Consider the following 16,990-nt stretch of genomic DNA (forward strand, 5'->3'; position numbering starts at 1 on the left):
TATAGTTCTATAGTTCTTGGGGGGCCTATAGGCCTTTTGATAGCCTATTATAAGTTCATAGACACACCCTCATTAGAAAATATATACAGGCATACATCATTTTATTGCACTTCGCAAATATTGTTTTTTTTTTTTTTTAAATGACAAAAGGTTTGTGGCAACCCTGCAGACCACGTCTATCAGCGCCATTTTTACAACATATATACACACAAATTTTATATATATATATATATATATATATATATATATATATATATATATATATATATATATATATATATATATATATATATATATATACATATATACATACACACACACACTCCACCAGCAACAACAACACAATATGACTCACTGAAGGCAAGGATGATGGTTAGCATGTTTAAGCAATAAAGTTGTTGTTTTTTTTTGTTTTTTGTTTTTATTTATTCAATTTTTATTAAGGACTTACATAAAAGGTAATGTATACAGGTATGAAGTTTAACATTGGTACAAAATCTGATAGCAAATTAAACAGTCCACTTTTTTTTTTTTTTTTTTAAAACCTTAAACATTAGCTGGTTGACTCTTGAACCTCTAATAAGATAAAAATGGCTAAATATAGGGGTATTATAGAGCCAAAGGTATTCAAAGACCTTAGTGTTGAGTTGATTGTAAAAAGAAAAGAAAATATGAGAGGGTCATTGAGCTATAAAGAATAGAAAATGAGCTTCAACTGGTCAATTAGTAAATAAGTTATCACTGCTGATCCATTAATCTAATAGACCTCTCTGCAAAAGAGAAAATAACAAAGAATAGTTTTGTAGGGTATCTGTGGGATGGTGCCTATAATCGGCAGATTTAGGGCTAATCGACCGAAGCTCCTGGAAATGCGACTGTTCAGTAACGCGGTTCGGACACTCCCCATATAAAGTAATTTTTAATTATGTATGTACTTAATGTACTTTTTAGACAGTATTGCATACTTAATAGACTACAGTATAGTGTAAATATAACTTTTATATGCACTGGGAAACAAAACAATTAGTGAATCACTTTATTGCTATAATAGCTTCATTGCGGTGGCCTGGCACCAAAGTCACACTATCTCTGCGGTACACCTGTATTAAAATAAAAGCAGATTTATAACATAGTGATTACCTAGCGATTAAAACGCATATAGGGGCTTTATTTTAAAGAGGGGCATATGGCCTTTTTTAGAAAGGGGTCTCTAGGCCTTTTTGATTGCCTACTATAAGTGTGAATGTATTTAAAACGTGTATTTTTTAAAATTGTGTATTTCCTTTAAATGCCCAAGACACACAACATTTGAAAAAACAGACAATTGCCTTTTAAACAATTGGTCTTAGGTGTTGCTATGGTACACAGTCTTAAGAAAATTATCACCCAAGGAAATCACTACCATGATTTAGAGCCTATTTTGAAAGTGTTATGGCAGCAGGAATAGTGCTTGGACACTTGCAGTAGCAGAATATGGGATAGAAAGGGTCTTATCACACACATTAACTTTCATATTTCCTATATTCAAAAGGTAAAAATTGTGACTAGAAAATGGCATCTGATGGGACCACTGGCTTTTTACATTCTTTAATAGGCTGTCTGAAAAACAGGGAGGGCCGTGGACTCACCCTGTCAAGAAAGAAAGAAAGAAATTTATCAGGTAAATATACATTTTGTTCTCTTTCTAATGACACGGAGAGTCCACGGATCATCATCAATTACTGTTGGGAATCAATACCCAAGCCAGAGGACACAGATGATAAGGGAGGGACAAGACAGGTATCCTAAACAGAAGGCACCACACCGCTTGCAGAACCTTTCTCCCAAAATAAGCGTCAGCCGAAGCAAAAGTATCAAATTTATAAAATTTTGAAAAAGTATGCAAAGACCAAGTTGCAGCCTTGCAAATCTGTTCCACAGAAGCATCATTTTTTGAAAGCCCAGGAAGAAGAAACAGCCCTCGTGGAATAAGCTGTGATTATCTCAGGAGGTTGCTGTCCAGCAGTCTCATAGGCCAAACGAATAATACTCTTCAGCCAAAAAGAAAGAGAAGTAGTGGTAGCTTTCTGGCCAATGCGTTTCCCAGAGAAACAAACAAACAAGGCAAAAAACTGACGAAAGTCCCTAGTCGCCTGTTGATAGAACTTCAGAGCACGCACAACATCCAGGTTGTGGAACAACTATTTCCTTATTAATATTCCTGTCCGAAACAAACTTAGGAAGGAAACCTTACTTAGTACAAAGAACAACCTTATCAGAATGAAAGATAAGATAAGGAAAATCACATTGCAGTGCCGAGAGTCCTGAGACTCTCCGGGCAGAAGAAATAGCAACAAGAAATAAAACCTTCCAAGATAACCTCTTAATATCTAAAGAATACATAGGCTCAAACGGAAAAACTTTAAGAACAAGGTTAAGACTCCATGGAGGAGTAACAGGTTTAAACACAGGCCTAATTCTGACCAAGGCCTGACAAAAGGACTGCACGTCTGGCATATCCACCAGACGCCTGTGCAACAAAATAGACCACGCAGAGATCTGACCCTTCAGAGTACTAGCAGACAAACCCTTCTCCAGACCCTCCTGGAGAAAGGACAAAATCCTAGGAATCCTGACTCTATTCCAAGAATAGCCTCTGGATTCACATCCATACAGATATTTACGCCATACCTTATGGTAAATCATCCTAGTCAAAGGCTTGCGAGCCTGGATCAATGTCTCAATGACCGACATGGAAAACCCACGCTTAGATAAGATTAAGCGTTCAATCTCCAAGCAGTCAGCTTCAGAGAAACGAGATTTGGATGAAGGAAGGGACCCTGAAGTAGAAGGTCCTTCCTCAGAGTTAGTCTCCAAGGTGGAAGAGATGACATTTCCACTAGGTCTGCATACAAGATCCTATGAGGCCATGCCAGTGCTATGAGAATCACCAACGCCCTCTACGGCTTGATTCGAGCAATGATTCGTGGAAGGAGAGCGAACGGAGGAAACAGGTATGCTAGAATGAAATTACAAGAAACCACCAGAGCATCTATCAGGACATCCTGTGGATTCCTTGACCTCAAACCATACCTCGGGAGCTTGGCATTCTGCCAAGATGCCTTAAGATCTACTCCCCGGGATGAAAAGTCTGCCTGGTCAGAAAATCCGCTTCCAAATGTCCACTCCTGGAATGTAGATCCCAGACAAACAGCAGTTGTGGGTCTCCGCCCACTGAATAATTTTGGTCACCTCTGACATGGCCAAGGAACTCAGAGTTCCTCCCTGGTGGTTGATGTAAGCCACTGATGTTATGTTGTCTGACTGGAACCTGATAAACCGGGCTAAAGCTAGCTGAGGCCAGGCCAGTAGAGCATTGAAGATTGTTGTCAGCTCTAGGATTTTTATGGGGAGAACCGCCTCCTCCTGAGTCCATAGATCCTGAGCCTTCAACAAACCCCAGACTGCAAACCAAGCCCAGTAGGCTGGCATCCGTGGTCACAATCACCCAGGTAGGTCTGTGGAAGCAGGTTCCCTGGGAGAGGTGTTCCTGAGACAACCACCATGGAAGAGAGTCTCTTGTTGCCTGATCCAGATCTATTCGAGGAGACAGATTCGCATAGTCCCCATTCCATTGACTTAGCATGCATAACTGCAGAGCCCCGAGATGGAACAGAGCAAATGGGATGATGTCCATGGAAGCCCCCATCAGACCAAATACCTCCATGCACTGAGCCACTGATGGCCGAGGAGGGGACTGAAGGGCAAGGCAAGATTCAAAAATCTTGGCTTTTCTGACTTCTGTCAGAAATATCTTCATCGATAGAGAATCTATTATTAAGTCAGAAAAGCAAGATTCAAAAATATTGGCTTTTCTGACTTCTGTCAGAAATATCTTCATCGATAGGGAATCTATTATGGTCCCTAAGAACACTACCCTTGTAGCAGGAACCAAAGAACTTTTTCCCAGATTTACCTTCCATCCGTGGGAGCAAAGAAAAGAAAACAAGGTTTCCGTATGAGTTTGCTTGTTGAAAAGAATGCGCCTCAACCAGAATGTCGTCCAGATAGGGCGCCACTGCAATGCCCTGAGACCGGATAACTGCCAACAGAGCCCCCAGAACCTTTGAGAAAGTTCTGGGAGTTGTGGCAAGGCTGAATGGAAGAGCCACAAACTGAAAGTGCTTGTTTAGAAAAGCGAATATCAGAAACTTGCGATGATCCTTGTGAATGGGAACATGAAGGTACGCATCCTTCAGGTCTATGGTCGTCATGAACTGACCCTCTTGGACCAAGGGAAGAATGTAACGTAGAGTTTCCATCTTGAAGGACGGTACTCTGAGGAACTTTTTTAGACATTTCAGGTCTAAAATTGGTCTGAAGGTCCCCTTTTTTTTTGTGTTAACCACGAACAGATTGGAGAAGAATCCCAGACCCTGCTCCTGTGTTGGAACTATTACTCCCAGGGCGGAAAGATCCTGGACACAATGTAAGAACGCCTCTCTTTTTATCTGGTCTACAGATAATCTTGAGAGGAATAACCTGCCTCTGGGAGGAAAAGTCTTGAACTTTAGTTTGTACCCCTGGGATACGATGTCCACCGCCCAGAGATACGGGACATCTATTATCCAGGCTTGAGCGAATTGAGAAAGTCTGCCCCAATTGGATCCGCTCCTGGATCGGGGGCTGAACCTTCATGCTGATTTGGAGTTAGTTGCGGGTTTCTTAGACTGCTTCCCTTTGTTCCAAGACTGACTAGGCTTCCAGGAAGACTTGGATTGTTCTTGCTTGGAGGAGGGAGGGGAGGGTTTACCTCTAAAGTTGCAAAAGGAGCAAAAAATTACTCTGACGTCTTTCTGCTTATTCTTTTTATCCTGAGGAAGAAATGATCCCTTTCCTCCTGTGATATCTGAAATTATTTCAGCCAAGCCAGGCCCAAACATGGTCTTACCCATGTAGGGGATCGCTAAGAGCTTGGACTTCAACCATAAGGCTCTGCGAGCTAGAACCGCAAAACCAGACATTTTTGCTCCCAACTTAATGACTTGTAAGGAAGCATCCGTAATAAAAGACTTGGCTAATTTAAGTAGGAGTATCTGTCTGAATAGAATCAGACAAGGCATCAAACCAGTAGGCTGCCGCACTGGTGACAGTGGCAATACACACCGCAGGCTGCCATTGGAGACCCTGGTGAACATACATTTTCTTTAGCAATGCCTTCAACTTCTTATCTATTGGATCCTTAAAAGAACAGCTATCCTCTATGGGAATAGAGGTCCTCTTAGCCAAAGTGGAGATCGCCCCTTCCACCTTAGGGACCGTTTGCCACGACTCCTTAATGGAGTCCACGTTTAGAAACATTTTTTTGAAAATTGGAGATGGAGAAAAGGGAATTCCAGGTCTCTCCCACTCCCGTGCAATAATCTCTGTAGCACGGTCTGGTACACGGAATACCTCCACCGCGAAGGGAACATCAAAGTACTTGTTCAGCTTACTAGACTTCCTAGGGTTCACTACGACAGCCACATATACTGTCTGAGATCTCACCCTCAGACGCTACCGAAGTGTCTTCCTCCTCAGACTTCTGAGAGGAAGCACCCTGAGTAGCCACAACTGGATCAGAAACCTTACTCACTGATTCTTTAAATTTCCTTTTGCGCTTTCCCTGCAGCAAGGGAAAAGCAGACAGGGCCTCAGATACCGCAGAGGATATTTGGGTAGCCATGTCTTGCAAAGAAACTCCTACCGGCACGTGAGAGGAAACGCAGGGCACTGCATGTGTAGATGAAAACGATTGGGACGCTTGAGGAGAAAGCTGCGGCATATCTGAAACAGCAGGCACATGAACAGCATCTACCTTAGCTAATGATGGCTCATGATCAAAAAGTCTGTCCCTATAACACAAAGTTCTATCAATACATGCAGAACAAAAAGGTACTGATGAATCCACCTGTGCGTCAAAACATAAGCTACATGTAATATTTTGCAAAGTCTCCTGGTCCATCTTTACCAGCAAGAAACTTAAGAGAGTCAAAAAAATGTTTTAATTATATTACCTCACAATTTTTTTCTAACAGAATGATACTGTTCCTTTAAATGTTTTAGCAAAACTAGAATACAGAGCAGTGATCCTGTTATAACCCCCAGGCAACCCTCTACACCTAAGCAACTTGCAGAGGTGCCTACCTGTCCTGCAGCCTGGAACGATACTAGTACTCAATTCAGATAACAATCCAGTTCTACCACCGGAACTGAGAATATCCGTCGGCTGGGTGCCTTTCGACCTCACAGCGCAGCCGATACACACTGCGTCAGCACTCTGGAGCTCCCAGGAAGTGAGTCCGGAAAGCGCGCACAAAATAAACTGCCGCCTTTCTTAATCAGTCCCGGCAGCCATTAAGACTAACAAGAAAAGAAAGTCTTTAAAACAGCGCATGGCATCGTAAACATACCGTCTGTATCATACTTATACCTAGGTCCTTGACCGGGATATTAACCTGGAACCCAGACCGAGCCACCAATAAATTTTTTCTAAAATCTCCCCATCGTCTACAGTGACCTCAATTCTGCCAAAGTAATTACCCCTTCATAGGGTAATACACTTATAAACGTCCCATACAGTAAAAACTGTTGTGATAGGGCTTCTCTTTAATATAAAAAGAAAAATATTTTAGGCACTTACCTGAATGCAATCTGTCGGGCAGAAGGACAGCTCACCTGGTTTGAGAGGGTGCCATCCCTCATATGGACCTGTGGATAAAGAAAGATCCGAGTAAGCATACTCAAAAAAAAACCTTACCTTGATCCAACCTCCCCATCCAACTACCATCCTATTTCCTTACTCCCTCTTGCCTCAAAGTTCCTTAAAAAGCTAGTATATGCACGTCTATCCCATTTCCTTACACTATACTCTCTTCTTGACCCACTGCAATCTGGATTTCGTCCCCATCACTCCACAAAGACAGCAATTGTAAAGGTCACCAATGACCTATTTACAGCAAAATCCAAAGGCCACTTCTCTCTGCTTATCCTCCTTGATCTGTCTGCAGCCTTTGACACTGTTAACCATCCTCTTTTGCTCCAAACCCTCCAATACTTCGGCATCTGCGACACAGCTCTCTTGTGGTTCTCTTCCTATCTATCTAACCGTACCTTTAGTGTAGCCTTCTCCGGAGGATCCTCTGCCCCATTACCACTTTCTGTTGGGGTACCTCAAGGCTCTGTCCTCGGTCCCCTTCACTTTTCAATCTATACGTCATCATTAGGTTCCTTAATAAAGTACCACGGGTTTCAATATCATTTGTATGCCGATGACACCCAAATCTACCTCTCTGCACCAGACCTACCTCCTTCCTTACTAACCGTGTCACTGTCTTTCTCAAATCTCATCTTGGACGTCCTCTTACTACCTTAAGCTAAATTTCTCCAAAACTGAAGTAATTTTTCCACCTTCTTCCAAAATCTCCACCCCCCAATTTTCTATAACTGTTGATAATTCCATTATTACCCCTACCCCGCATGCCCGATGTCTTGGGGTCACGCTTGACTCAGACCTTTTCTTCCCTCCTCACATTCAGTCCTTGGCTAAAGCCTGCCGCTTCCACCTTAAAAACATCTCTAAAATTAGACATTTCCTTACACAAGACACAACTAAGATTTTAATCCACTCTCTCATCCTTTCCCGTCTCAACTACTGCAACTCCGTCCTATCTGGTCTACCTAGCTGCCGCCTAGCTCCTTTACAATCCATAATGAATGCCTCTGCCAGGCTCATCTTTGTTACACATCGCTCTTCATCTGTTGCACCTCTCTGCCAATCCCTTCACTGACTTCCTCTTGCCTAGAGGATTAAACACCAAATCCTCACACTGACATATAAAGCCCTCAACTGCATTGCTCCCCACTACATTTCAGACCTTGTCTCCAGATACTCTCCCTCCCGTCCCCTTCGCTCTGCTTACGATCTCCTACTCTCCTCCTCTCTTGTTACTTCCTCACATTCCCGTTTACAGGACTTCTCCAGACTGGCCCCCATCCTGCCTCACTCCACAAGACTCTCCCCTAGTTTTAACAGCTTCAAGCACTCCTTAAAGACTCTACTATTCAGGGATGCATACAACCAACACTAACCTTTCCTAACTCCATCGCTTTCCCCTTGAACCCCTTAGAATGTAACTTCACCTCCTCCTTGCACCGCAGGCAAAGAGAATGACTGGGGTTTGTAGGAAGGGAAGTGATACTTAACAGATTTACTGTGGTGCTCTTTCCCTCCTCCTGCTGGCCAGGAGTGATATTCCCAACAGTAATTGATGATGATCCGTGGACTCACCGTGTCATTAGAAAGAAAAGTGTATTTATTCTAGTTACAAAGTGTTACTTAGTGCACCCCACACAAGTTATTTTCAATGTCAACAGACAGAAGCCTAGAAAACCAGACAGATGACTGTGTGCAAAGCTATACAGAAAATCACAACATGCCTTTGCTGTGGTTCATGCTACTACACAGTAACTACAAACTGTGCAGTACATGATAATGTAGAGCTAAAACAAAGAATGTGAGTATTTTGTGCAAGTGGCTGCAACCTATTGCAGTGACAGATAATTGAAGTTATTGATAAACCTGAACTATCATAACAAAAGGCTTTAAAGGGCCATTAAACTTCAAATACAAAGCAAGAAAGTTGCTTACTTTACGCATCTATGCTACAGTTCAAAAGATTATGTATGATCATCAGGTTTGGAGGGGCCCACTAGCATCCATATCCCCAACTTCATACTAAGGCTCCCCTGTGGTGATCACAGCACTCCCTTCTATCATGTCTTTTTTTATGTGTAATGCTACCAACCACCATGGAACAGTACCCCCAACTTTGTGAGACACTGCTTTTGAGTCTGTCTATATTTAGCAACAGATCAATTTATTTACACTCTAACAATAACAATACTCTTGGAATCACCCATACACAAGAATTTCTTCCACTTCAATTGCGGTAGAAAAGGTCCCATTGGGAGAATAATTTTTGCTCCTGCACATCAGAAGTTTAGTATACAATAATTAATAGGCTGACAGGTGATAAAACAAACTTATAGCGCATATACAGTGTGTGTATATATATATATATATATATATATATATATATATATATATATATATATATATATATATATATATATATACACATATATATATATATATATACACATATACATATATATATACACACATATATATATATACATACATACACACACACACACACACACACACACACACAGGGCTCAAAATTTCAAGTCCTAAGCTACTAGCCAGGACAAAATGTTACTAGCCACTTCTAATCCCACCCACACCCACTACTTCAACCCCTCTTTGCATATGTTTAGCCATTGTGAAACATTTTGTAATATTGTTTTTATTTTATAAAATAAATTAGATATTGCTACATACAGTAAATAAAATAAACAACAATACGTTCATAGCAGTTAGAGGCATAAATCTAGAGCTTCTGGGGGAGGACAACAGCCAAATAGAAAAAGAAGTTGTTGAACTGTGAGAATGCAGAGAGTGTTGAGTCATGGAAGGTCAAAGCAGACCTGGAGATTTATTTATTTTTTAATAATTATCATATCTCCCTGCTCACTCTTAATGATCTTTCTCGACTCCCTCCTCTCTTCAATCTCTGTATAACCTCCCCCTTCTATTTCAGGCCATATCTTCTCTATGGATTCTCTTTCCCCACTCTCATCTCTTCACTCTTATTTTCTCCATTCTGTCTTAACTCTACCTTTTTCTCCACTTTCACTTTTTCTCTACAATCTCTTTCTCTCTCTCTCTGTCCTGTTTATCCTATCAGAAGTAACAGTCTAATCACTAATGTGGTCCCTATTGCACTAGAGGAATAACAAATCCTTGCACTTTCATGGATATATAATATCGCTTTAGATAATAGTTGTAGCATATAGCCCAAATTGTATGTTTGTCATAGCTGCAATAGGAATGTACATTCTGCATAAACAATGTGCCAACTTTGATACTTACAACATGCCACCAGACTTCAGACTCAACATTCACTAACTTTCACTAGCCATCATTAAATGTCCACTCACCAATGGCTAGTGGAAATTTGTATCCCTGTTATATGTATATATACACACACAAACAGTTTAAGTTAAAAGTTGAACAATGAAAGAGAACTCCCCAATTAAAAATTCAAGTACTGGGTAATCACATATATATATGATGATTTTTTTACTGGATCAAGGCAAACAGAGACTCGAGTGAACAGTTCTCACTGTGCCCGAACTCACCACTCCAAGGAAGCTTCCAACCTGAGGCCAGCGGGCCTCAGGTTTTAAGCTTCCTTGGAGTGGCGAGTCTCCTATTTAGAAACAACATTAAAAAAAATGCCTCCGAGAAATTAAGTGCCTACATAAATTATGTGTGTGGTAAGACTCAAACATACATTATACACGAGCTGGAAATCATTTTACAGCTGTATAAATACCCTTCAGGAGTAACTCCACAACCATAAACAAGCAACAGACCTCAGCATGCAGCAAATTCCTTCAGCTCCAGTTTCTTTTTTTAATACACAAGTCTATCAATTTTTATTTGGGTTTCCTTTTTTATATTCTGTACCCACAAGCACAGTTTTTTTTAAGCGAGACACAGTTATGGAGGAAGCATTTATATTTATTAAACCAACCTGTTAACCCTATCAAATTTTGAAGTGCAGATTGCAAATATTTATTTATACAGTAGATGAATCAATTTTTAAGTAAATAATAATACCAATATATTTTATTGCAAGTATACTCACCTCATTTTCTTTTTTAACTACTGAACTATTAAGCCCATCCAGCTTATTCTTTAGTTCTGTCAAAAAAAGAAAATATTAAACTCATGATAAAGAAATATTTCTAAGCAAATTAAACTAGAAAGCAAAACTAATACTGGGATTTATAAAATACCTTTCAACAGTTCCTGTACAAGCTCCACGGCTGACCTAGTTTCAGTTGGCTCTGGCCATTCTGTCACCCCTGTTTTTAAGCTTTCTGCCAAAACCTGCCAGAAGAAAAAACATAATTTATGCTTACCTGATAAATTTATTTCTCTTGTAGTGTGTTCAGTCCACGGGTCATCCATTACTTATGGGATATATTCTCCTTCCAAACAGGAAGTTGCAAGAGGATCACCCAAGCAGAGCTGCTATATAGCTCCTCCCCTCACATGTCATATCCAGTCATTCGACCGAAACAAGACGAGAAAGGAGAAACTATAGGGTGCAGTGGTGACTGGAGTTATAATTTAGAATTTAGAACCTGCCTCAAAAAGACAGGGCGGGCCGTGGACTGAACACACTACAAGAGAAATAAATTTATCAGGTAAGCATAAATTATGTTTTCTCTTGTTAAGTGTGTTCAGTCCACGGGTCATCCATTACTTATGGGATACCAATACCAAAGCTAAAGTACACGGATGAAGGGAGGGACAAGGCAGGAACATTAAACAGAAGGAACCACTGCCTGTAGAACCTTTCTCCCAAAAACAGCCTCCGAAGAAGCAAAAGTGTCAAATTTGGAAAATTTGGAAAAAGTATGAAGTGAAGACCAAGTTGCAGCCTTGCAAATCTGTTCAACAGAGGCCTCATTTTTAAAGGCCCAAGTGGAAGCCACAGCTCTAGTGGAATGAGCTGTAATTCTTTCAGGAGGCTGCTGTCCAGCAGTCTCATAGGCTAAACGTATTATGCTACGAAGCCAAAAAGAGAGAGAGGTAGCCGAAGCCTTTTGACCTCTCCTCTGTCCAGAGTAAACGACAAACAGGGAAGAAGTTTGTCGAAAATCTTTAGTTGCCTGTAAGTAGAACTTCAGGGCACGGACCACGTCTAGATTATGCAAAAGACGTTCCTTCTTTGAAGAAGGATTAGGACACAATGATGGAACAACAATCTCTTGATTGATATTCCTGTTAGAAACAACCTTAGGCAAAAACCCAGGTTTAGTACGCAGGACTACCTTGTCTGAATGAAAGATCAGATAAGGAGAATCACAATGTAAGGCAGATAACTCAGAGACTCTTCGAGCCGAGGAAATAGCCATCAAAAACAGAACTTTCCAAGATAAAAGCTTAATATCAATGGAATGAAGGGGTTCAAACGGAACACCCTGAAGAACTTTAAGTACCAAGTTTAAGCTCCACGGAGGAGCAACAGCCTTAAACACAGGCTTAATCCTAGCCAAAGCCTGAAAAAAAGCCTGGACGTCTGGATTCCCTGCCAGACGCTTGTGTAAAAGAATAGACAGAGCAGAAATCTGTCCCTTTAGTGAACTAGCGGATAAGCCCTTTTCTAAACCCTCTTGTAGAAAAGCCAATATCCTAGGAATCCTAACCTTACTCCATGAGTAACTCTTGGATTCACACCAATATAAATATTTACGCCATATCTTATGGTAAATTTTTCTGGTAACAGGTTTCCGAGCCTGTATCAATGTATCAATAACCGAATCCGAAAACCCACGCTTTGATAGAATCAAGCGTTCAATCTCCAAGCAGTCAGCCTCAGAGAAATTAGGTTTGGGTGGTTGAAAGGACCCTGAATTAGAAGGTCCTGCCTCAGAGGTAGAGACCATGGTGGACAGGACGACATGTCCACTAGGTCTGCATACCAGGTCACTGATGCTCTCTCCTGTTTGATCCTGGCAAGCAGTTGAGGTAACAAACGGAAAAGGTGGAAACACATAAGCTATGTTGAAAACCCAAGGGGCTGCAAGTGCATCTACCAGCACCGCTCCTGGGTCCCTGGACCTGGATCCGTAACGAGGAAGCTTGGCGTTCTGGCGAGATGCCATAAGATCCAGATCCGGTTTGCCCCAACAACGAATCAGTTGAGCAAATACCTCCGGGTGTAGTTCCCACTCCCCCGGATGAAAAGTCTGCCGACTTAGAAAATCCGCTTCCCAGTTCAAAACACCTGGGATGTAGATCGCTGACAGGTGGCAAGAGTGTGACTCTGCCCAGCGAATTATCTTCGAGACTTCCAACATCGCTAGGGAACTCCTGGTTCCCCCTTGATGATTGATGTAAGCCACAGTCGTGATGTTGTCCGACTGAAACCTGATGAACCTCAGTGTTGCTAACTGAGGCCAAGCTAGAAGAGCATTGAATATTGCTCTTAATTCTAGAATGTTGATTGGTAGGAGTTTCTCCTCCTGAGTCCACGATCCGGGAGCCTTCAGGGAGTTCCAGACTGCTCCCCAGCCTAGAAGGCTGGCATCTGTTGTTACAATCGTCCAATCTGGTCTGCGAAAGGTCATTCCTTCGGACAGATGAACCCGTGACAACCACCAGAGAAGAGAATCTCTGGTCTCCTGGTCCAGATTTAGCAAAGGGGACAGATCTGAGTAATCCCCGTTCCACTGACTTAGCATGCATAGTTGCAGCGGTCTGAGATGCAGGCGCGCAAATGGCACTATGTCCATTGCCGCGACCATCAAGCCGATTACTTCCATACACTGAGCTACTGATGGGCTTGGAATGGAGTGAAGGGCACGGCAAGCATTGAGAATCTTTGATAACCTGGACTCAGTCAGGTAAATCTTCATCTCTACAGAATCTATAAGAGTCCCTAGAAAAGGAACCCTTGTGAGCGGTAACAGAGAACTCTTTTCCACGTTCACTTTCCACCCATGCGACCTCAGAAATGCTAGAACTATCTCTGTATGAGACTTTGCATTTTGAAAACTTGACGCTTGAATCAGAATGTCGTCTAGGTACGGAGCCATCGCTATGCCTCGTGGTCTTAGCACCGCCAGAAGTGAGCCCAGAACCTTTGTAAAAATTCTCGGGGCCGTAGCTAACCCGAAGGGAAGAGCTACAAACTGGTAATGCCTGTCTAGAAAGGCAAATCTTAGGTAGGCATCCTTTAAGTCTACTGTGGTCATATATTGACCCTCTTGGATCATGGGCAGGATGGTCCGAATGGTTTCCATCTTGAACGATGGAACCCTTAGGAATTTGTTTAAGATTTTTAAGTCTAAGATTGGTCTGAAGGTTCCCTCTTTTTTGGGAACCACAAATAGATTTGAGTAAAACCCTTGTCCTCGTTCCGTTCGCGGAACTGGGTGGATCACTCCCATCACTAAGAGGTCTTGTACACATTGTAGAAATGCCTCTTTCTTTACTAGGTTTGTTGATAACCTTGACAGATGAAACCTCCCTTGTGGAGGAGAAGTTTTGAAATCCAGAAGGTATCCCTGAGATATAATCTCCAACGTCCAGGGATCCTGTACATCTCTTGCCCAGGCCTGGGCGATGAGAGAAAGTCTGCCCCCCACTAGATCCGTCTCCGGAGAGGGGGCCCTGTCTTCATGCTGTCTTAGGGGCGGAAGTAGGCTTTGTGGCCTGCTTGCCCTTGTTCCATGACTGGTTGCCTTTCCAACCCTGTCTGTAACGAGCAGTAGTTCCTTCCTGTTTTGGAGCGGAGGAAGTTGATGCTGCTCCTGCCTTGAAGTTACGAAAGGCACGAAAATTAGACTGTTTGGCCTTTGATTTGGCCCATGTCCTGAGGAAGGGTGTGGCCCTTACCTCCCGTAATGTCAGCAATAATTTCCTTCAAGCCGGGCCCGAATAAGGTCTGCCCTTTGAAAGGAATGTTAAGTAGTTTAGACTTAGAAGTTACATCTGCTGACCAGGATTTAAGCCATAGCGCCCTGCGCGCCTGTATGGTGAATCCGGAATTTTTAGCCGTAAGTTTGGTTAAATGCACTACGGCATCCGAAACAAACGCATTAGCCAGTTTAAGTGTTCTAACTTTGCTCTAAGTCTCATCCAATGGTGCTGTGCGAATCGCCTCTTCCAGAGACTCAAACCAGAATGCCGCTGCAGCAGTGACAGGCGCAATGCATGCAAGAGGCTGCAATATAAAACCTTGTTGAACAAACATTTTCTTAAGGTAACCCTCTAATTTTTTATCCATTGGATCTGAGAAAGCACAGCTATCCTCCACCGGGATAGTGGTACGCTTGGCTAAAGTAGAAACTGCTCCCTCCACCTTAGGGACCGTCTGCCATAAGTCTCGTGTGGTGGCGTCTATAGGGAACATTTTTCTAAATATCGGAGGAGGGGAAAAGGGCACACCGGGTCTATCCCACTCCTTACTAATAATTTCTGTAAGCCTTTTTGGTATAGGAAAAACGTCAGTACACACCGGTACCGCATAGTATCTATCCAACCTACATCATTTCTCTGGGATTGCCACCGTGTCGCAATCATTCAGAGCCGCTAACACCTCCCCTAGTAACACGCGGAGGTTCTCAAGCTTAAATTTAAAATTTCTGAATCCGGTCTCCCCGGATCAGAACCGTCACCGACAGAATGAAGCTCACCGTCCTCATGTTCTGCAAATTGTGACGCAGTATCAGACATGACTCTCGTGTCATCAGCGCGCTCTGTCCTTAACCCAGAACTATCGCGCTTGCCTCTTAATTCGGGCATATTGTATAATACTTCTTTCATAACATTAGCCATATCATGTAAAGTGATTTGTAAGGGCCTTGATGTACTTGGCGCCTCAATCTTACGCACCTCCCGAGCAGGAAACACAGGTACTGACACGTGAGGAGAGTTAGACGGCATAACTTCCCCCTCGTTGTCTGGTGATAATTTCTTTATCGGTACAGATTGACTTTTATTCTAAGTAATATCAATACAATTGGTACACATATTTCTATTGGGCTCCACATCGGCTTTTGAACATAATGAACAAGCAGATTCCTCTGTATCAGACATGTTTAAACAGACTAGCAATGAAGCTAGCAAGCTTGGAAATCACTTTCAATAAGTTTACAAGCAATATAAAAAACGCTGCAGCGCTTTTAAAAATACAGTTGAATAACAAGGAAAACTAATTCAGTTATAGTCAACAATTCTTAACGAGAAAAATATTAATTAGCAGAGGATTGCACCCATTAGCAAAAGGATGATTAACCCCTCAATACCCCAAAAACGGATATCAAATTAAGATTTAACGCTTTTATCACAGTCAAACACACTGTCACAGATCTGCTGTGACTGATTACCTCCCTCAAAAACGAATTTTGAAGACCCCTGAGCTCTCTAGAGACGTCCTGGATCAAGGAGGAAGAAACAGGAAGACTGTGCTAGAACTTTAACTGCGCAACAAGGCGCTAAAACAAGGTCCCTCCCACTCATATTACAACAGTGGGAGACCTGATATAACTGTTTCTATGCAGAAAATACGTTAGCCATGTGGAAAAAAAATCATGCCCAAAAAGATTTATCACCAAAGTACCTCACAAAACGAATAACATGCCAGTAAACGTTTTAAAAACAACATTTTGAATGTCATGCAAAGTTATCACTAAGCCTGCTACCAGTCGCTTCCACTGCAGATAAGGCTTAAACATTATTTCAGTATTAACAGTATTTTCTCAGTCAAATTCTAGTCCCTAGAAAATAACTCAACTGCGCATACATTTATCAGCCTGATACCAGTCGCTACTACTGCATTTAAGGCTGTACTTACATCATATGGGTAACAGCAGTATTTTCTTAGTCAATTCCATTCCCAGAAAATAATGTACTGCACATACCTCATTTGCGGGGGACCCCGCATGCTTTTCCCCTCTTTCTGAAGTTACCCTACTCCTCAGAATGTCGAGAACAGCCAGCGGATCTTAGTTACGTCTGCTAAGATCATAGAAAAACGCAGGCAGATTCTTCTCCAAATACTGCCTGAGATACAAAAAACGGCACACTCCGGTGTCATTTTAAAATAACAAACTTTTGATTGAAGAATAATTAAGTAAAAACTCCAACTCCTCTCGCGACCTCCTTCTTTTTTGAGAGTTGCAAGAGAATGACTGGATATTACATGTGAGGGGAGGAGCTATATAGCAGCTCTGCTTGGGTGATCCTCTTGCAACTTCCTGTTGGGAAGGAGAATATATCCCATAAGTAATGGATGACCCGTGGACTGAACACACTTAACAAGAG

At 42.0% G+C, this 16,990-nt stretch overlaps 1 protein-coding gene across 1 annotated transcript in view; it reads right to left on the reverse strand.

Moving 5' to 3' along the window:
- The window catches only part of ZWILCH (zwilch kinetochore protein), a 208,947-nt gene that overhangs the window by 56,797 nt on the left and 135,160 nt on the right, over positions 1–16,990 (reverse strand). Inside the window, exons 9-10 of the mRNA XM_053718525.1 lie at positions 10,948–11,041; positions 10,797–10,852 (exon numbers count right to left, since the gene is read on the reverse strand). Coding sequence (XP_053574500.1) covers positions 10,797–10,852; positions 10,948–11,041 — 150 coding nt within the window. The remainder of the gene's footprint in view (positions 1–10,796; positions 10,853–10,947; positions 11,042–16,990) is intronic.

The sequence above is a fragment of the Bombina bombina genome, chromosome 6 (genome assembly GCF_027579735.1).
Source record: "Bombina bombina isolate aBomBom1 chromosome 6, aBomBom1.pri, whole genome shotgun sequence".
Taxonomy (NCBI): Eukaryota; Metazoa; Chordata; class Amphibia; order Anura; family Bombinatoridae; genus Bombina; species Bombina bombina.